The 22,252-nt window shown below is 54.2% G+C and overlaps 1 protein-coding gene across 1 annotated transcript in view; it reads right to left on the reverse strand.

Annotated features, from left to right (window-relative positions):
• Positions 1-6,975: 6,975 nt before the first annotated feature.
• The window catches only part of Arms (Ankyrin repeat-rich membrane spanning), a 108,379-nt gene continuing 93,102 nt past the window's right edge, over positions 6,976-22,252 (reverse strand). The window contains exons 27-36 of the mRNA XM_037212591.1: positions 21,454-21,507; positions 20,010-20,171; positions 19,364-19,537; positions 18,647-18,836; positions 16,622-16,722; positions 8,951-9,095; positions 8,225-8,393; positions 7,620-7,657; positions 7,326-7,541; positions 6,976-6,986 (exon numbers count right to left, since the gene is read on the reverse strand). Coding sequence (XP_037068486.1) covers positions 6,976-6,986; positions 7,326-7,541; positions 7,620-7,657; positions 8,225-8,393; positions 8,951-9,095; positions 16,622-16,722; positions 18,647-18,836; positions 19,364-19,537; positions 20,010-20,171; positions 21,454-21,507 — 1,260 coding nt within the window. The remainder of the gene's footprint in view (positions 6,987-7,325; positions 7,542-7,619; positions 7,658-8,224; positions 8,394-8,950; positions 9,096-16,621; positions 16,723-18,646; positions 18,837-19,363; positions 19,538-20,009; positions 20,172-21,453; positions 21,508-22,252) is intronic.

Below are 22,252 nucleotides of genomic sequence, written 5' to 3' on the forward strand. Positions count from 1 at the left end.
CAGTGGTGATAGGGAGTAATACCACGTGGCGATGCCGCAGCGAACCTTACACCAGGTGCCTGCCGTTTACTGAGGACAATTCCCGAGGTATGCGTGGTGAATGGCTGTATGGCTCCGCTCGTGATTAAAGCCGTCTGATCGATGCACATAACGTGCCCAGGCTGTGTGTAGCAACCACACCATGGGCTTCCCTTTAATATGGCAGGTGACAAGCACGCCTGAGACGGTGTTAATGTAACAGCGTTGTTGCGGAATCAGCGCAAAGTGACGTTTGCTGTCCATGTTAGGACTAAAGCGTCTGCTTCGTAAAGGTCCATGTTTCGTCGGCGAAGCAATGTTTTCGCCGCCACTGGCAGACGCTCCCAGTTACTTGGCTTATGACAGGGAATTGCTTCGATAATCATTGTCTGCAAATCAATACAGAGGGTCAATTAACAAACAGCCGCCATTAACAATGGCATGCATAATTAATACAAGTAAATATGATTATTTCCCATGGACGCACTACTCGCAAGAAGCTTTTCTCTGGTGAGGCTGATTCTGGTAAGTGGCCGTGCAATAAGTGAGCATGGTCAATATCTCCAGACTATCGTGGGCCTCAGAGGTCGCTGTTCGTACTAGGATGGTAGGCAGACGATCCCACATAGTCTGAGCAGCTGAGTGCGTCGCAAGGCCCAGTGACAGCCTTTCTTCCGGGACATATCCAACTAACTGCAAGTCATTCGTGAAAAGAAAGAGAGCTGTTTAGCTTTCCTCCTCAGCTATTTTTCTCCTCTACAAGAAGGAAAGCGTCCCTGGCAAAATTCCGCGCTCTTTTTTAGTTTAAGGTTACGACCTGCCATGCACTGCGCCGTTCCGAAAAACTCGGCAACTCTATCGGAAACGGGACGGCTCAATGATCTGTAGGCGGCGCTGAGGGATATCAGTCCCTTGCAATTCTTGTATCAGCTCATTCACTATCCTCTACAAGAAGGAAAGCGTCCCTGGCAAAATTCCGCGCTCTTTTTTAGTTTAAGATTACGACCTGCCATGCACTGCGCCGTTCCGAAAAACTCGGCAACTCTCGGAAACGGGACGGCTCAATGATCTGTAGGCGGTGCTGAGGGATATCAGTCCCTTGCAATTATTGCATCAGCTCATTCATTATGCGTTCGTACCTGAAACATCCGATAAAATGATGCTCAAACCCTAGCGATGGGGCTTAGCATGTGCCCGGGTGGACGGTTGAATATCTTTCGGTCGGGTTGGAGGCCAATTGGCCCTCCTAAGATCTCAGAAACCAAGAGAGATAGACACACCAAACTTACAGGCTGTGTTGGTCTATACGTAAATTCAATTATGTCAAAATTTGACATTTCTAGGTTATGCTACGAGTCGGAATATCCACGCCGAAAGATTGCTCCAGCTCGTGTTTTAGTGAACTGCGTACCTTTTTAAACTTATCTGCTCCCTTGGTTTGCCTCTGTGATGCAGCTAAGCCCTCCGCAGCGAAACGAAGCATGTACTTTGCGAAAACGGTATCCTGGAGAGGGAGATATTGTGCTTACAGGTTTTTGCGCAATACGCATGCTGACAACTCCACGTAAGCACCCGTCCTCCTGGCGCGTAAACATATGAGCGCTATTTTACTTTTCACAGTTATTGCAGAGGAATGTCATTCTGCAGTTATCTGGAAGAAGGTAACTCGACCTTGCCGGGGAGGGTTGGCACGACCTATTGCAGACTATGTTGAAAATTTTCGAAAATGGAGATGAATGACTTTGTGATGAACTATACAGCATAATAAAATGCAAGCACTTACTCCGATGGACTAGCTTTTGTTCAAGCCCTCCAAAACGACTTGAATATTTTCTCCAGCTATATCCGACTCTTATTAATCCGATCTCGTTGCATTTTTTCCTGGGACTGAGAACTATCCGCAACTTGCTGTCCTTGAGCTGTCCACAACCAAACTTGCATTCCGGTTCCGCAAGAGGTTCCGCGTTATTGTCCCCAGGAAGGCTTTCGGGATCGTTACTAAATTTGGTGCAAGACAGCTGCAAGACAGAAGTATTAAGATTGTTATCCGCGGAGCCTGGAAACGATTGAACAGCTCTCTTGATGCGGTCTGTAAACCTCACCGTGCTCTCGCTTTGCACTTTCCAAATGGACCGGCGCAACTAGGGTTGTTCGAACGTTTCATTGTCGCAAGACATGCTACCAATACACCCACGCGCTCCAGCCGTACAACGGTCATTGGCCCAAGGCAGTAGCGCAGACACGGGGAAAAGGGCACAGGGGGCACGAGCCTCTCGTCCTAGAGCCACTCGGGCCCTACGATTCAGCGGCCGATTTTTGGCCCAAAGGCCAAAAGGCCAAAAGGCTTGGTTCTATGTGGACACTGAATACGGCCCGGAGGCCGTATTCAGTGTCCACATAGAACCAAGTGCGGAAAATAGGCCAGGGTGAATTATGTTATCAGGTTAGGCACTACATATACACTAAATGCATTAATATGTGCGCAGAATACACTCGCTTCCCATACAGATCGGATAAGAAATTCAGAACGATTGAGTGATCCGGAAATCTTTATCCTGTAGCGGTGGCACCGAATCCGTTTATTGCGGGGCCGAAGCCAACGTGGTCGTATCAATTGTTTTATAATATTGAGGCACGGCTAGAATGGCGTGTTCTCGTCCACTGATCCACCAGCGGACGCCTACAACAGAACTAAGTGGGGAAACAGCGTCCAAACGAGTCCGAACATTAATCAGCCGCACCGGCTTCAACGTTTCTCGACAGCCCCAAGCCATTGCTATCAAACGCCCACTGTCCTTCGTTCCACGCACCATCTGATCTTTGAAAATGTCCCGCTCTAGTTGTAAATCTCTCTAATTTCACCTGAACGCGACGGGCGGTCGCCCGCATTGGGCAGTGCGCTAGGTGGGAATAGGCGCCGCCACCAGGTCAAAGGTTAGACACTGGGTCCCTCACCGATGCCAGAACCCTGCATTGTTGCAAGGGCCCCGACCAATACAAATCGCGGGCCCAGCTTTGTCCCTGCTTGTGAAATGGGCCGGAGAGCTCAGACCGACAGACACGGAGCCGACTGTTTGGTGTTGGTGATCTCTGGCCAAAATTGTGGAACGTTCTGTCTGACGGGTTCCCATTCGGTACAACAAATCCTCTACTGACATTTGGGATCACGGTCCTTCGGGTGAGGGTCCTTAATGCGACCTACAGCCAGCCCTCTGGGCGAGGGCCCTTAATGCGACCTACAGCCAGCCCTATGGGTGGAGGTCCTTAATGAGACCTACAGCCAGCCCTACGGGTGAGGGCCCTTAATGCGACCTACAGCTATCTCTACGGGTGAGGGTCCTTAATGCCGCCTACAGCCAGCCTTACGGGTGAGGGTCCTTAATGCCACCGACAACCAGCCCTACGGATGAGGGTCCTCAATGCCACCTACAGCCAGCCCTACAGGTGAGAGCCCTTAATGCGACCTACAGCCAGCCCTACGGGTGAGAGCCCTTAATGCGACCTACAGCCAGCCCTACGGGTGAGGGTCCTTAATGCGACCAGCAGCCAGCCCTACGGGTGAGGGTCCTTAATGCCACCTACAGCCGGCCCTACGGGTGAGGGTCCTTAATGCCACCTACAGCCGGCCCTTCGGGTGAAGGTCCTTTATGCGACCTACAGCCAGCCCTTCGGGTGAAGGTCCTTAATGCGACCTACAGCCAGCCTTTCGGGTGCTTCAACCTTCTAACTGGGTCATTGGTCTTTGGTCCCGAGGGGCCCTTCGGTCCCCCCTCGGAGCTCCTCAAACAAAGCCCGTTGCCGACTCGGAGCCACAACCCGACACATGACCCTTTGTTGGGCACTGTGGGCCCTTGGCCGGTACAGGGGCCCCAAACATTGTCTCAGGGACCCAGACCAATGCAGGTTGTGGTGCTCGGTCTTGCTCCTGTTCGGGCAATGGGCCCCCAGGGCTCAGACTGACAGGGAGCTAACTGTTCAGTGTTCGTAATCTCTGTCCGACCGGAACAACTACATTGTCTCAGAGATCCTCAAACGGTGCATGGGGACCTCTGACAGACATATCGGGTCATGATCCTATGGGCCTTGATTGTTTATGTGAGCTACAGTTAGTCCTTCGGGTCCTTGCGCCCTCCAATCGACCCCTTGATCGTCGGTTCCGCTGGGCCGCCCCGGTCCCTCTCCAGGCCGCATCGAATACTGCCCTTGGTCGGCTCGGGGCCCATAGGGCCGGGGCCCGGTTGCGAACGCAGGACCCTCTGTTAAGCACTACGGGCCCCTGCATGTACGGGGGCCCGACCAGCGTAAATCGCTGGCCCCGGCTTTGTAGGTGATGGGAAAGATGATGAGCACAGGTCGAAACATTGAGTGCCGTCAATATAATCGTTATTTAGTCGTACCATGTCGCTTAACCAGTACTTCATGGTATGTTGAAGGTCGTTGACTCCACAACAGAACTTTCAACTCATAATGTTGAAAAACTGGGAGCCTCAGGCCTTTCTTTTTACGTGAAGTGCAATTTTGATATCAGTGAAAATACGAGAGTGAAAAATGAACATAAGCGTCATGGGTTGAAATCGATGGGCTTCGCATTTCGTTTAGTCCCAAATGATAAAAAATGTAGTGCAGAGTATGAAACGATTTCGTATGAATTAACAGTCTATCAGGCCCAACACATCTGATTTGTAAAGTCGTGTGCTCGGCCAGCGGGAGGAGCATATTATAACATTCCAAAGTTATATTTATTAATCTAATTTCTCTCCGTGACGGAATATGTAAGAAATAGCAGCATTTGGCATGGTGGGCCTTCCACGCATCACCTTCGCCGGTGAGCGTGCGCCATACTTTGCATAGCTGAGAGCAATTCACTAGCAGATCTTTTGGTTAAAAAATTGTACCTAGCTTTTAAGATTACTGACCTTAAAGATTGCTGATAAGTGAGTTAGGACATCGCTGTCAGCGGAGGCAATTTCTAGGGAATCGTTCAGTGTGATGCGACGACGGAGTGTTGACGAAGACATAATCTTTGAAAAATTTAAAGCACAATTTGCTAATAGAATCGTAATTTTATCAAATTTCATTGCCTTTGCGTCACGTATGAAGGCCAGACCGAGGTCAAATCCAATCTGTTTTTAAAGGGGAGCTTCCTTAGAAATTAGATGATAGCTTAAAGGTAGGTCGTCATATTTGATTTGATTCCCCTAATGGCAGAGACCGTAACATACATCTTCTGTCGACCTCTTAGAGGTCAGAATAGGGTACTGAAGTGAAATGACTAAGATCACTGCGTGGGGTCACTTAATCATGGTATGGCTATTAACTCGATGTCGTGACAACGCTAAGCAGTGCAGCGATTTTCATGCGTGATGATGCAAAGATAACATGTATATTTACGCGGTTTCGTCCGCGAGCAGGCGAGGCTACTAGAGCCAAGGTGCGGCAAGAGCGGGTATGCGAACCCGTGGTCTGAGCTGAGTGAACGTCGTGACTGGAGGCTGCAAACAACTGGCAGGGCCAATGTAATGATATACGGATCAATTTGCTACAATTCACGGCACTTCAATGGCCATTGTTGTTCACACCAAAGCGACTCCTGCAGTGGTTAGCAGTTCACCGGCGGTGAACCCCAGTGTTAGAACTGAAAACAACACAGGATCACAGCAGTAATAACGCAAATACGCTGCGCGGTTACCCTGAGATGCGGCAGACAATGAGCCAAACACTGCATGACTGTCAGCTCCTCATCAGCTTCAATATGAAGTAAATGCAGGCAATTTTAAGCCATTAAGGTTTCCGACATTTTTGACCTAACGATTTTCTTCAGTATCGTGATAGCGAAAAGGAACCACATGCGTCTGGAGACATCAGCGTTACAGTATGTTGTTAATGCATGGATTTCGTAAACATCGTCCAATGAAGTGTTGAATGCGATCACATTATGCATATTTAAAACTGTTATGCAAGTAATGGGGACTATAATAATACAATACAATAAAATACAACAATAAAACAAAGCAACTTTTCCACAAAATTATGACGTCTCCAAATCCGGCAGACGTTGCGACACCTTTGCTGTAGGACAAGCCAGCTTTTTCGCTCGGCGCTATTTCAAACCGTTTTCAGTTCTCTGTCACCTTTCCTCACTAAAATGGCTGAAGCTGGGCTGTGTTTCCCAAGATAAGAATTCAGCACCTACTTCCACTTCACGCCCACACACGTGTAATGGCTACGCCCGAGTTGAGACCTGAGCCGAGTTAGATCCGGTCGCTACAGCCAATCAAATTCATGATACCGACAAACACATGTATTTCCGACTGATGCCACGGCCACGTCGCCGCCGGGTCGCCCGCCAGCCGTTCCGGAGCCCAGGCCCGCTCGGAAAACACGCGTCATGTCGCCGAGCACCCCAGTGCGCACGGGGCAGCCGTGGTCTTCATGAAATTTGCTAATTTAAAGGTACAAGCAAGCTCGTGATACTAAGCACTGGTGGCGGATTTCTCCCCATCGTATGCCTCATCCTATCAGACCGAGGTCTAGCGATCACTTCGGGGAAAGCGAAAGAAAACAGGGCCGTTATTGACCACGATGAAACTCATCCGACGCTTGGTCGCTAACGCCCCTCGCGCGGTGACACTGCAGGTGCACATGGTGAACATTGGGCCTCTTGCCCACCTTCTGAGTGACATTGCATTGCGAAATGTAGGCGTACTCTACGTAGTCTCTGAACAGGGAACGCTTAGCTTAGCTTCCGTTGCAAAACATACATGTTGCGCGCAAGGGATACATCCACATGAATAATTAGGCATTTAGGGAGGCGTCGTAGCAACATAAAATGTGATGGAACAGCAGTTACGATGCCGTTATTCCCAGCCAACGGCGAATATCAAGCAGCTCGTCTGAACGCCTAAGGCCCTTTAAAATCCCCCGCCGCGTGACCTGTTAACAACCCAATAAGCGTCACTACTGCTCAGCTGGCACAGGCAGTATCATCAGATAAACCGGCAGTCGAGGCAGACAGTCTCCGCCGAATCGACCCGCTTCTGCCAGCGGACTAGGACTCGTTCAGCCGTGCTGGAGTCTGAGTTCAGAGTTCTGGATTCACAGCGCAGCCGGTCGGTAGCCTGCTGTCCCCATCCAGCCCCAGCGCGGTCCGGCGGAGCAGGGCTGGGCGCCGGGCGGCCGCTGGTCCCGGAGCCACAGCCTCGGCCGCGCTCACGGGTCCGGGCCGGAGCCAGGCGGCGGCACCAGCGGCGTCGCCTCGCCGGCCGCCGGCTGCGGCGCGCCCTCGCGGCTGGCCGGGCGCCGCTCGCCGTCCTGCTGGCCGCGGCCGCGTAGCTCGACCAGCGGGGTCGCCTCGCCGTTCGGCGTGACGCGCACCTTCTGCGGCAGCGTGCGCGACAGGTACTCGCGCAGCTGATGCAGCTTGTGGCGCGGCGAGCCGGGCGGCCGGGCGGCCAGGTCGGTCAGGCTCGAGTCGACGCTCAGCCGGTCGGCGTCCTCGGCCGAGGACGGCGGCGGCGAGCGGCCTTCGCTGGGCACCGTGGCCAGGCTGCTCGGCCGCACGGGCCGCACCGAGATGGCGCGCGGCCGGCGGCGCTCCGGACTGGCCGCCGAGCCGGCGCTAGCCGCCAGCTGGGCAGCCCTGTCGACACGGCGCCGGTGCTGGGTCAGGGTCAGGGTCAGTGCCGGGTCAGGGCAGACACGGCGCCCTCCCATCACTCTGCACCGACGCTGCACAGGCCGACCGACGCGGCCGACGCGGCACATGCAGACGCACAGGCGCGCGCCACTACAGAGCGGCGGCGTAACATCTGTATCGCAGACAGCCGGCAATGCGTCCCGATGCACTTTCTAGGCCGGGGTTAGGAAAAGCTAGAAACCACCTTGTGACTCGGTCGCAGATTATCTCAAAGGGATGTCCTGCCGTCCATCGAAGCGCAGGATTGGATATCCACATGCCGCTTGTACGTGGGCGCTTACATGAAACAATTGATAATTTATACGACAAATGAAAGGCAACTATTTTAATAGACGAAGCGTGTGGGGCACCATGGAAAAGGAAACATCGCTTAGACGAATGATCGATGCCATGGGATTGAATCGTTCTGTAACAGAACGTCTCAACAGACACCATGATTAACAAACAAAACAGTGCCCTAGGGACGCGACGACGAACTTAGCCGGCTCAACGTCGTCGGCTGCGGCTTACCTGACAGACAGCACGGAGCCAGAGCGGGAGAGGGCCGAGCTGGAGCCCGCCGCTTGCTCCTCGGCACCGACCGTGACTGCCGGGGCGATGGCAGTGGCGGCCGCGGTGGACGGCGAGCCCGGCGAACGCTGCAGGTACAGCACGGCCGTCTCCTCCTCGTCGTCCGGCGCTGGGACGGACGAACGGGACTCCGGCGTCAGCGCAGAGCGGCACACGTGGGGCCGGAGGACGGTACACGTGGGGCGAGGGACGGCACACGTGGGGCCGGAGGACGGTACACGTGGGGCGAGGGACGGCACAAATCGGGCCGGAGGACGGTACACGTGGGGCGAGGGACGGCACAAATCGGGCCAGAGGACGGCACCACCACTCGCGATGCCGGCGCACCGAAGTGGTGCACTTACCGATGCACATGAGGAATCTAGCTTAAAACGTAGGTGATGTGAAGGGCTTTTGCGAGTCCAGGCATTGCCAAATACTAAGCGCTAATTTTCTGAAATGTTAACAATGCAGCTGAGCCCCGCTCTTAAAAGCTGGAATCATAAATTTGGTCTTTCACATCCTAGAATGAGTTGAACACAAATGGCATGGGATGCAGAACGGATGTATTGCAGCAGCGCCCACCAGCGTCCCAAGAAGTGCGACCAAGACAATAAATGAAAATACTGAACACGATTCAATGCTAGCGGACGGTAACCCGACGCACGTGCTGGCAGCGCCACTGACCGGTGTCGGCGGCGTCGTCGGCCGGCGCCGACTGGCCACCGCCGTCGGACTCGGCCATCACTTCCTGGTCCTCGCGCAGGTCCTCGCAGGCGTCCTCGTTCAGCGTCTGCAGCGCGCCCCAGATCATCTGCTCCTCCAGCGTCACCTGGCGGCGGCGCACGGCCCGGTGAGCCAGGTCGGCGGGACGAACAGTCAGGTCAGAGCACCGGGTCACGGGCGACAGAGTCAGGCGGGCCGTGTCGGGCAGCGCGGCAGTCGGCCAGGTGCGCCGGGCTCGCTTGATCCCGCTGCTCTGGCAGGGCGTGACCCGGTCGGGCCGACACTCGTGATGACACATGATTGAGACTGTGCAACGTGATGTGGGATATGGCATCGACATGCCAGAGGTCACACAACCGAACACGTGATCTGAGAGTAGCTGAATTCGGCTCTTAATGAATCATCAACTTGATGCATCGTCCAGTGACATTTTAGATGGTGGGTACTCCAGATGAGGCGCCAAATATCGCAAGGAGGTATAGCAGACTGCAAATAGGAAAATATCCGATACAGATCACTAGGGCGCAAAAGCTAATTGTCACAACCCTCGGCATTCATATACCTGGCGCAAAACAAACAGCATTAATCGTAAAACAACTTAATTCGTCCGCCAACAGCTGCAGATTTTGTAAGGAGTTTCAGGGAGCGCATCAAGACTTGAAGCGTTTGTCAATGCCATGGTTTCACGATGAGAAGAAAATCGCGATCTACAAGAGCATCTATCACCCGCAGCCAAAGCAGGACAACGGCAAAATCCCTCTTGCTGCGACGTGACATTCAACTCCCAACGCTCTGGCGGCAGTCCGATGAAGACTGCACCGCAACACTGGTCACCAGTCACCAGGCGGGCTATGCGCAAGTCGAAACTTTGCAGCAACTTTGCACCCTAAAAGAGAACGGCTCGTCAACTAAAATATGTGGTATACATCCAAAGTAGCCGCAGCTTTCTATGCAAACACCTCAAATCAATTGTTCACGAGCCGCACCCAACGGTCTAAAATGGTGTTATGCGTAACGGCTGTCCACACGCATTATTGCTGGTGAAATCTGTATCCATGATATGTCTACGACGCTGTCTTCTTCCTGCTGTCACAAAAACCTTGGCCGCCATATACGACATCGTCCACTGTCACATGTACACAGATGCTGCCCAGTGCTGTAACAAGTCCCAACCCGTCCGTCTCTGCATGATGTCGACAAATGCTGCCCAGTGCTGTACCAAGTTCCAACCCGTCCGCCTCTGCATGATGTCGACAAATGCTGCCCAGTGCTGTAACAGGCCCCAACCAGCCGCCTCGACATAAAGTCTGCACTTTCTTCAACTTTACGGACCGCAGAGCAAAAATCTCTGCAGCCTCACCGTCTGACGAACGTTATCACGCTATCGTGCAAAATCACAAGTGCAATTACACGGCAGGTATCGATGCTCGTGCGCAGGGGAGGGCGCAACAGGAGGCTGCTCGATACGCAACCCCGGTGGGTCAGGGCGGTCGTCCATCGTGCGTGACTGGCGTACCTGTAGCGGCACGCGGACCACCGCGTCTCAAACTATGCTCGGCAACTGAACGGTGTAGAGGTTCGACCCACCCGTCTCAACATTTGAAGACCTCGCAAATTATCCCTTCAATGCACCGCAAATGGGCTCGATTACGCTAACGTCGACTTCCTAAGACTTTCTGGATACGTCCCAGTGGGGGACACGGGCTTGAACGCTTGTTTTGAAATGACGCGCACACTGACAAACTGGGGGTAGCACTGTTCCTCCGTGACAAGGGCAACAGTAAATACGGGGAGCAGTTAAACCTTTGGCAACTGAACAAAGGTGGAAGACGAAAGACAATAAATGGCGCCGTGAGTTCTCCTCACTCTCCATCGTATCGTTGCAGCATAGCGTCATAGCATTGTTGCATTGCTTCTCCACTGTAAGCTACAGCAACGGCGAACCACTGAAACTCCAGGCTATCAGCTGGCGCTGAGGCAATCAGGATTTTGGACGCAGCACAAGCTCAGTATCATCACTATATAAATCAATAATAGGTTCAGTGAGGATATGCGCTTTCCGGACGTTCTGATATTGCACAAAAAATAATCTCGGCGACAGTTTCATGGTGACCAAGTAATCCACGACACCCTACCTGAAAAATATTCCAAGCCGGAAAGATTATACGTCCAGGAAATGTTAGGAACAAGAGAGACAATACAATCTGCCACCCTTTGATATGGCTGCCCGAGGAGCACGGCCTGTGACGTTGCACACCACATGTTCCAAGCAGCCCGAATGCTCTCGACAGGGCTGGGGGTGGCCAGCCGGCGGTGGCCTGCCCACCCGGAGTCAGAACAGAGGCGAGAACAGAACGAACAGAGACACCGGCCCTTCAGCCGCGCATGCGCCTCGGCACGGAAGAGCCGTCAAACTCCGGCCACCTGTCACAGGTGTAGTGCGTGTATTGATTCTCGCATACACCACGGAGACTAAGACCTAACCCAACACGCGCTGGACAGTTGGGAGACGCCGCCAATTCGGTGACAGCTCTAAACCAGACGGCAGGAGATGTGCGCAGTCATATGCATGTGACGTGGTGCACGGTAGACACGAGACTCGACTGGCGCGTCGAGCGAGCACACAGTGCAGCACACCGCAGATCACACCAGAGGTCGCCGGCCGATGCGTAGTAGGGACTACGGATGACATCACAGATCACCGTCCCCATGCGTAGTACGGACTACTGATGACATCACAGATTACCGTCCCCATGCGTAGTAGGGACTACTGATGACAAGATTCGAAGGACGCAATAAAGACATTGAGCTCGCACTGGACACGAGCTGAACGTGCTACGATGCAAGATGAATCGATGCAGGGCGCCGGCGAGAATAGTTTCGTTGTGGACGTACAAGTATTCGGTGATGTTACGCAAGCAGGACAGTAAACACCGTTGAGCCACGCAAACCCAACAATCTATGGTTAATTTGGTGGTTACAAGCTTATGTCCGCAACAAAACAATTAATTAATGACACAGCAAACAACGGGTATTCCAAGGTATCATTACGCGTCAATGCTACATCTATGCTTCTCACTGGTAATATCTGCTGTCGTAGCAGGACACCAATACGCATCATCGCTCGCCTGCCCTGCCAATGAGCCCGTGGTCACCCGTGCGAGCAGCCAACCAGCGCTTCGCTTCTACCGACACAGTGCGGCGGCCCTGCCGAGCACAGACCAAACACCGTCGGTAGCGGCCGGCCGGGCGGAGGTGCCCTCCGCACGCCGGCAGCATTGCACGGGCGGCACCCCACCGACAGCGAAGCGCAGGAATGCCAGGAGGTCTGAACACTCTCGGTCCACACGGACACGACTGAGAATGACAGTCGTTAGCTGTCCCAACCACGCAACAACTGGTGGTCCTATGAGTGATGGCCGGGTATTGGAGTACATGTACATCACACGCAAGAGCCACATAAGGCACATGGTGTTCGTCACGTGAGTTCCTACGATGTGCCTGATGAAGGCCCTCGCGGTCACCGGCCAACAGGCCATCATAATCACACAGCAGGCGACTTGTTACTGACCAGTACACCTGACAAAGGCGAGCAGTAAGCACGGCAGCACACGCTTCGCACAAAATATCATCAGGGGAATGGCGGCGGCACACACCGGCCACCCGCCACGTTAATATCAAGTGCGGTACTCAACAGCGGGACCTGCTCTCCTCAGCGCGTCGCGTTGATCGACAAGTCAGCGCAGCGGACACCGCTCGCGGCAGCGGTCAACAGCTGACGCAGGACTCCGGGCACCCCACCGTCCTCACAGCGGACACCGCTCGCGGCGACGGTCAACAGCTGACGCAGGACTCCGGGCACTTCACCGTCCCCGAGGCTTGGCCTGACGGCAGCGCGCTATCGCTGCCGCTGTCGGCACGCGTGCATACAGCAGGCACACCCTTCCCGCTCCCGCTCCCGCTCCCGCTCTCTCTCTCTCTCTCTCCTCTCTCTCTCTCTCTCTCTCTCTCTCTCTCTCTCTCTCTCTCTCTCTCTCTCTCTCTCTCTCTCTCTCTCTCTCTCTCTCTCTCTCTCCTCTCTCTCTCTCTCTCTCTCTCTCTCTCTCTCTCTCTCTCTCTCTCTCTCTCTCTCTCTCTCTTCTCTCTCTCTCTCTCTCTCTCTCTCTCTCTCTCTCTCTCTCTCTCTCTCTCTCTCTCTCTCTCTCTCTCGTCCACTCACGTCCCTACTCCAGCGGAGACACCGCTTCATGACTCAGAGAAGGGAAGGTCCCATGTCTTGAGGGCAGGACAGCCCCTCATTCCATCATCCGTGCGGGTGCCGACGCCGATTCGTTCGACATCACCCTTGAGCCGCACGCCCGTGCTGACGGGCCGTAACCAAGCGGCCCGTGCAACGCCTACAAACGGTCGTAGCCCTCGTTGTCGTAGGCGTAGGCGTCCTCGCTGCTCGACTCCCCGCCCGGCAGCAGCCCCGCACCCTCGCCCTGCTCCAGCCGCCCGCCGTCCGCCAGCTCCACGCGGACGCCGTCCGCCAGCTCCAGCGCCGTCGGCGCGCCACGCCGCAGGTCCAGCTTCCAGCGCCTCCGATATCTCCGGCTGATGAGCGTTCGACATCGACAGCCACGTCCGTCGAGCGGCCGCGCTCCAGGATCGGGTACAGCCGCAGCTCGTCGGGCGGTTCGGCGGCCAGCGAGCCGCGCCGGGGGCGATGCCGGTGCCGCGAGCGCTCCTCCAACAGCGCCTCCTCCTCCAGGTACTGGTTGAAGTCGAAGTCCTCGCTGTAGGAACAGTGCACCATGTCTCCGAGCGTGACGCTGCTGAAGCGGCGGACAGGCTGCGGCGTGCAGGCTGCTGGCAGAGTCGCGACGATCCTCCAGCTGGAACGGGCCACCGGGCGAAGGTCAGCCGGGTCAGCAGAGGTCAGCCGGGTTGGCAGGAGGTCACCGCGCATGGAGCTGAAGCGCGCAGTCGCACAGCACCGAGATGGAACATTCCGTGCGAGAATAACTGAATGAGTGGCAACAATAACTGAGCACTGAGTGGTAAGTGAATGCGGAGTACTCCGCAATACACTGGCTGGTGCCACCAAACCAAGCAACACGACGTAATGCCGAAGGTGCAAGAGAACGCTATCATAGCTGTTATTCTCAGGCGCCGTGCGCAGAGCCCCACGGGCATGGCAACGGCAAAGCACGCGTGATTTAGGAGAGGTATGCACTCACGCACCACACAGCAAAGCGAGGAGAAAAGGCAAACACAGTTAGCAGTCCCAGTCAGTTTGGCACCTCAACCAAATACAGCAGTGCACCTTCACCTCCTTTTCTATGTTCCCATGTGGAATTCCATCGCGACCGCGCATGTTAAGGTTCCAATGGGTTGGGGACTGCTGCGTCGGTCGAAGGCGCAGTGAGAATACTGTTGGCGCGCCACGCTCAACAAATTAATTCAAAGGTTGGTCGATGACTTCATTTTCGTCCCGACAGCCAAACGATTAACACCAGGGTTTCTTGCTATCATGCCATAAGCATTTATAAAGTTAGCAAGCCTGGACTGCCACTGGCAGGAGTGTACGCCTCCAGTATGCCAGCTGCGCCTCCGCGGGGTGCCGCCGCGCCAGCCCCAGTCACACCGACGTCGCACTCACCTGGCCGCCGCTCTCCGTTGCTCCCTCAGGTCCGGGTTAGTTCCGCTGCCCGGCATGGATTCGTTCGCAGGGCATCAGTCGGTTAGCCGCCACCAAACCCGCCACGTCGGCAACCGAGACCCCATCAGCCGCCCGCAAACCGGCTAAGACCGCGACCGCAGTCGCGACACTATTCCATCCTCCACCAACGCGTACAGGTCAGCACGGCCCGGTGCCGAACGGTGGCGCCATCACCCGGCGGCATGCAGTACGAAAGGTTGCAGCGGGACTCGCCGCAGCCAGCGGCGCCAGCGGCCACGCGTCCGCTTGATCCGGACAGCTAGACAGCCTTGGCCCGGACTGTAGGTGTCTGGAGGAGCAGCACAGCTCAGCGCGGCTCCGCCCAGTGACAAGCAACGGGGCCATCCGTATCGCTGAGATAAACAAAAATTACGGGAGACTATCCAGATTATGAAGTGATCAACAACTGAACAATATCTATGGTATTGAACTGAAACCGTTCGTCATCAGCGACCGGGCTCTGTGGGATGTTTTGCTACTCGCGTCTCCTGTACAGTAAGCGATACCTTGTTAAAGGATCAGTCAATCTATGCTTTGCATTCAGCTGAATTCCTCCCAACCGAAAATGATCGGCAGAGTGCCGCAGTAGTGGCCACGGCCGCCCTGAGCTCTTCAAACTCACTATCTGGTTGGTAGCCGGGTAGCGGGCTGATATTTAACCAAGTCCCGGTTCGGTCAGCGCCAATATCAAGTACTTGACTGCTGACCTTTGACGTGATTCATGTTTGTTTCGTTACCTATATATCAGACAATAACTTATATATGCTGAAGGAAGTCAAGCATTACCTCGGACTCGGCCACCTGGCACCTGCCAAGAAAAACCCGGCTCCGGCCACAAGTTATGTATTTGACTGCTGTCAATCACGACTGCTTATTCCTTTGAAGAAAATCAAGCGCATACGTAGATCACATCGAAGCCAAATGACATCCATGACAAGAAAGCATATCAGGCTTTCATGCTACTTGAAAACCCGCAACACGGACTAAATGACAACCTAAATGCGAGCATTTCGAGCCCCCCAACATAGGATCTAAGCAGGCACTTCGATTTACACGAAAGACTTTCGGGTGGTCCACACACCACAGCCTTCCACTCTCGCCGCGTCAAAGCCTGCTGTCGCTGCAGGGCGAATGATCCAAGTGTATCGTCAAACGCAATATACATCCAGCACCTGGGCATCCGTCTCCATGTGAGTAGAAGCCATGCAAGCAACTCGATTATGGGGCTTAAACAGAGGAAGACGTGAATCGCTGCCCATGAATGAATACGATGCGCGGAGCTCATCATTCGGATGGAGGAGAGAGGGGGGAGGGGGGAGTGGACGAGAGAAACCCAACCACAGTTATCCCTGACCGGCGTCACGCCAAGCTAGGCTCCGAGCAACAGGATCAGAGCGTAAGCCATGGTGCACTTCTAAGAGGGCGGTTTGAAACACGCGATACGTGAAGTTGAAGAGGTGACAAGAGGGAGCTACAGGAAGGCAGGACAGGAAAGGGCACAGAAAAACTTCGGTCACATCGGAGCTGGCTCCCGGAGCGGCTTTTCGGGCGTGGGTCTGGCGTGAGTGGGACGTGGGTCCGGCGGGAGTGGGACGTGTTTCCGACGGGAGTGGGACGTGTTTCCGACGGGAGTGGGACGTGGGTCTGGCGCGAGTGGGACGTGGGTCCGGCGGGAGTCGGACGTGGGTCCGGCGGGAGTCGGACATGGGCATGACATGAATGGGACATGGGTCTTACTTGACTGAAATTTGCGTGAAACGCAGCGCCGGCACGAATTCGACTAGATCTGATGAGCTTCAGACACTGGTGAGCGGCGAGTGTGTCATGGACAGGACAGAGCTGTCTGACGAGGTGTGGCGCGGTCCCCCAGGGCTCCCACCGGCGGGTGTCCCGGGCCGCGGGAGTCAGCGGGCCCGGCCGGGCCTCACCTGCTTCTCCAGGTGATTCTCGTTGAGCCGGCGTCTGGTGGCGCCGCCGCTGCTGCTCGGCGCCGGAGCCGGCGACGGACGACTCTCGGGCGGCACAGGACCTGTCGGCACCACCACATGGCTGCACACGGCCCGGCGCCTCCCACGGCAGCGCTCGTGCTGCTACACCAACCGCACCCAGCTAACCGACTCATAAATCGCGTCCAATACCAATTTTGGGTGATATGGCTTTAGGGGGTTCTGCGTAGTTGGCTTGCCCTCATCTTCCCCTCTGCCGAATCGATTTAAACTCAGCTGTCTCATCTTTATCAATGGGTCACATGTTTCAAGCAGACCCAGAAAACATCAACTTCCGATCCCATTTATATTTTTATCGGCGGGATAATTAGTTCGTTATCTAAGGCTACTACAATTCGTTTGTGTCGACCGTTACAAGGCGCGCCGACCAGACACGTGAATTCTAACCTCACCTGCACACCAAATTAATACGCGCTCGGGTGGGGGTCAAATTGGCCCTCGCAAAGGTTTTTTCCGCAACGGTTTCCGAACAGCGCGGCGTAGCCGCGCCCAAATTTTGCATAGCTGTAGACAATTAAATAGCGCATTGTTTGAGATAAAAATTTAGATTTGCCTTGTAAGGTCGCTGACCTGTGGCAGGTCAAAGTCCGGCCACGGTTTCAGCGAAGTCATTTTCTAGGGAATTGTTCAATCTGATGCAACAACGGAGTGTTAGACGAAGCCATACGCCTCTGAGATACTTTGTTAGGCAAACAATATTAAATAAACACTTTACGTTGACCTTTGGTCAGGTATGAAGGTCAGGCCAAGGTCAAAACCAGCTTGTCTTCTTACTCTACGGCCTGCTGCATGGGATAGTTTCTGGTGTTCATTTCAAATTTATTGATAGCAGGAACCGCATTATACATTTTTCATGAGCTTCTTAGAGGTCAGAATAGGTCATTGACCTAAATAACCCAGGTCAACATTTTGTTTTTAGAAGCATACTGCCTCGCGTAACCTTTGTCGCTTATTCAACTGCAAAACTCAGCAGTCTTGCATGATGTTGGTCACCATGACCCTCCAAAAGTCAAACAAGGTCACTGACTTAAATGAGCATGTGACCTTTTGCTTAGAAATAGTTACCTAGGTTATGGGGCACTTTGGAGACCAGCATGGAACTTGACCTTATTTGACCCGGAGGCCATGATCTAGGAACCTCAAACGTTGACCTAAGTGAGTTCACGCCCTGCAACAACACGCCCCGCAAATTTGATGTCTCTAGCTTTCTGAGTTCCCGAGATCTCAGGGGGGTCAAATTGACCCCATCCGAACGGCGAAGGGTATCTAGCCGGCCACCCGGGCGTGTGTTAAGGCTTTGACCCAAAACCCCACCCCATACCATGTCCAACCGCGCACTTGCATCCGAAATCGCTAAAACAAACTGAAATCGCCAACACGCCCTCAAGTTCCGAATAATAAAGCCAATACGGTCAAAAATGATTTTTGCTTGCTATTACCGTGCTTCCTCGCAGATGCCAAGCGAAACTAAATTCAAATGTGTACACACACTACACACAGTTCCAGTAACACTGCTGTGCTTTCGTATGACTGTGTCGGAGCTATGTGCCCCGTTACATCCATTCTCTGTTGTTTTCAGCGTCGATTGGTCGTCTCTTAAATTGATTGGCTAGCATTGATATAAGCTGAGAAAATAACGGCACCTACGGTAATTAGCATTTACATTTGAGGGCACTTCTCCGTGACTGCAATCAGAACATGTCACCCCAGTTCCGACTCCACCTGACTCCAGTGTGTCAGGTAAATCGGAATAGACCTCGACCGCGCCCGGTGTCAGACTTACGTCTGGCTGTCAGCAGCCCAGCATCACGGGACTCAACTTGCCAGCTGTGTGAGCTGCCGCTCCGAGCAGCGACCCAACAGGTCCGCCCTCGGCTGAGCGGCACTCACTGGTAGCCGCTCCGGACAGCGAGCCAACAGGTCCGCCCTCGACCGAGCGGCACTCACTGGTAGCCGCGCTGACGGTGCTGCTGCTGACGGCTTGCCCCACTTGGCCCGCGTCCGTGGTGACCTGGAAGCGAATCTTGCGCGCCTCGGCTGCCTCGGCGCTGCCGGCGGCCGCTGACGCCTCGCGCTGCCGCAGCGTCTCGACAGCGGCCCGGAACGTCTCCCAGTCACCAAACGTCATCTTCATAGTCTGGCGGCGGCGGCGGCGGCGGCGGTCAGCGGCCGGCGGGGCAAGTGGCCGCGCGCACCGGCTGCAGTGGGTGGGGTCAGGCCCGAGCGCAGAGCGAGCACACGTGATGACTTTTTAATCACATATGGAGTAGTTCTGTCGCCCGTGCTGAGGAAGATAACTTTACAGAAACCTAAGCATGACGCCAGACACAACACCGCCAGCGGTGTAAGGTTATTTTGCCTCATGGAAGGGGATTAAAAAGTCGCGTTTAAAAGAACGCTACACTAGCGAGCGTGGCGAACAAGATATCGAAGCAAAGCCGGGTGGTTATCAACATTATAGACACTCACGTTTAATTGGATTACACTAGCCCAACGCAGAATATGGTCCACATATGAGCTCATACGTTTAATATTCACACGCTATAACTTACGCAAAGAAACAGTTCATAATAATTCTAGAATGTCTAACTAGAATGTTGCATCACATTCATACACTTATCGATCTTAGCAAGGGATCCAATTAGCATTGATGATCGGCGGCACCTTTTTCAGCGCGACCGTGTCGCACGCGCATAGCACCCATCCGCTGATGTTATTGTGCTGCAGTGTGCGGTGGTATTTGGCGGCGGCCTCCGAACTGATGCCTGCCAGTCCTGACACCAGATGGCAGACCTCGTCTACTGACATGGTGCTCAGAAGGCGATCGTTACAAATGGCCTGGGGACAATAACATGGCAATACGGTGACCTGCACTCCGTCTTTAAATCCATGTGTTTTATTCAGTTTGCAGTCGTTTGTGGTTTCACGAACACATGACATAAATTACTGTCGAATATTGTGAAACGTACGTCGTGGGATCCAGAGTTATAGATTCTAACACCTGAAGACAGCCCCTAAAACTGGGCCGTCGTTGAACCTCATAAGTAGCCCAGTAAAAACTCAGAACATTCACACCCACAAAAATCTATACATGTGAGTCTCAGGCAGCGCTACTTTCCAATAAACAGCTCCGCAGGCATCTAAAAGAAGTACTCAGGCAAGACAAGCAACTTAAAAAGAACATCATGTCGGCGAATATTTGCACACATAAATACTTTTTAGTGGTATGAAAAAGACTGGGAGAGCTCGCGCTGCCGCCGCCGTCTGGGCTGCGCGCTCCGGCGGTCGCCATGGGCGCTGGCTGGCGTACCGGCAGCTGGATGCGCGGCAGTGCGGCGGCCGGTGCCAAGGGTGAGGCCGGCGCCGGCGGCGGCCAGCTCTGGACAGGCGGGAAGGGCCAGGGCCACGGCGTCCCCAGCTCGGGAGCCGGCGGCGGCGGCGGCGGCGGGGCGCCCGGACCGCGCGGCACAGCCTGCAACAGCCAGTCTCGGTGTCAGTCAGTGTCGGTGGTTCCGGCTTACAGTCAGCGTCAGTGATCCCGCCACACAATCAGGGCCAGTGGTCCCGGCACACAGTCAGTATCAGTGGTTCCGGCACACAATCAGTACCAGTGGTTCCGGCACACAATCAGCGTCAGTGGTCCCAGCACACAGTGTTGGTGGTCCCTGCACACAATTGGTGTCAGTAGTCCCAGCACACGGTCAGCGTCAGTAGTCCCGACACACAATCAGTATCAGTGGTTACGGCAAACAGTCAGTATCAGTGGCCCCGGCACACATTCAACGTCAGTGGTCCTGACACACATTCAGCGTCAGTGGTCTCGGCACATCAGGGATCTGGGTCACGTGGGCACAGTTTAAAGCGTCGAGTTTTGACAATATAGCGGATGATTGCTTGAGGGCGTCGTTTAGCCAGTAACCCCTGGCGTGTCAAATATCGGTTATTTCCAGCTTAAGGGTCCCAAACTGGCAAAACACTAAGGCGTCAGCCCGATTAAAACGAAGACTTCTGGGTATGGGCCGCGGGCGGACACCCTGTCTTCTGAGCTAACCCGGTCCCTTCAGGGCGTCAATACAGTCGGTTGACATGTCCTAAATATACATAGCCATTCCCAATATCCACCTTAATGCACGAGTAATCACATGCTTGGGAGCCGAGGCAATGGTGAAACATGCATGAAAGAGGGCGGTTTGTGTCACCCGAATGCACGCCATTAAGTATGCATGGTTAGATGCTTCAATCATTCAGACAAGAACTTACAACAATTATTGGTTGCCACGCTCCTGGTTTGTAATGCTGGGGCTCACGAGTAACTACATGCCATTACACGTAGAATTCGTGCGATTCGTAATAACGCACGGCCACAGCAATCAACTAAACAGACCTTAAGTGTGCATGCCGCAGAGTGTTAAATTCTATATGAAAATTACTGCACTGTAATATAACGAACTGCATCAGGCGGAACATAAGTCAAAGAAAGCGACGTGCATGCGCGAATAGACTATCAAATATTTACGTCAAAACTCAGCAGGTTTACACAAGCTGAAAAGGACGTTGTTTAAGAAGCAGACTATAATATAGATAAAACACGCATATATCATGCACAAACAACACAAGAACATAACCAAAAAGCTCTGCAAAAGTACAACACACACGGCCACAGGCGCACGCGCAGCGTCGCCGGAGGGCATTGGGCGGGCGTGAGTAGCCTCAGTGCGGCGCTGAGGCCGGCCCGCGCCGGCGCGCGGACTGACCCAGTGATAGTGCGGCGGCCAGGGGGGCGCCGGCTGCGGCGCAGCCACCGCCGGCTGAAAGCACGGCACGGGCGTCCGGCACAGTCACTAGCGGTGACGGTCAGAGCGCCGCTCCACTGGTGCAGCTCCGACATGACACAGTCGCTACACACCACAGGGCGGGATCTCCTGGAGCCGGTCCTACCGCTGGACCAGCACGCAGTGACGCTGCACTGGATCACAACGTCGGGAAGCAAGCCCGCTTTGGAGCTGCTACAGCCGCTGCTGATGAGACTGTCTGCTTCTCGTCCCCCAAATGTACATGCTACATGTTTGGGAACTCCCGTTTCACCTTTTATGAGAACTTAGCCGCTGAACGGGAAGTGGCAGCGAGCCAGCGTCGGGATGCATCAAACAATACTCAACACAACCCACGTGACACGCCTCCGTGATAGCAAGCCGAGTGGGGTAAAGTAACGTCACGTGACAACAATCATACATATATACTGCAAGATGATTTACCTATCGGCACGCAGAAGAGAAATAAACATATATCCCGGAGCCCCTTCCTAACTTTCTGAAGAATAACAAACATTATTTTGACGTAACATTACGCGAAGCAGCGTATCACCAGAACTTCCGTCTCACGGAGAGATCGGCTGTATGGAGTCTCAATGCTTCTCACAGCGCACGGCGCCAAACCGGTGAGCGCACCACAGCCTGCAACACATCACTGAGAACAAAGCTCGCATGTGCGTGGCGCGCCACCAACACCCCCGAACCCGGCAGCATCCCGCGTCATAACTGCCGTCAAGCCGCC

The sequence above is a fragment of the Pollicipes pollicipes genome, unplaced genomic scaffold (assembly GCF_011947565.3).
Source record: "Pollicipes pollicipes isolate AB1234 unplaced genomic scaffold, Ppol_2.1 Scaffold_3087;HRSCAF=3621_pilon_pilon_pilon, whole genome shotgun sequence".
Classification (NCBI taxonomy): Eukaryota; Metazoa; Arthropoda; class Thecostraca; order Pollicipedomorpha; family Pollicipedidae; genus Pollicipes; species Pollicipes pollicipes.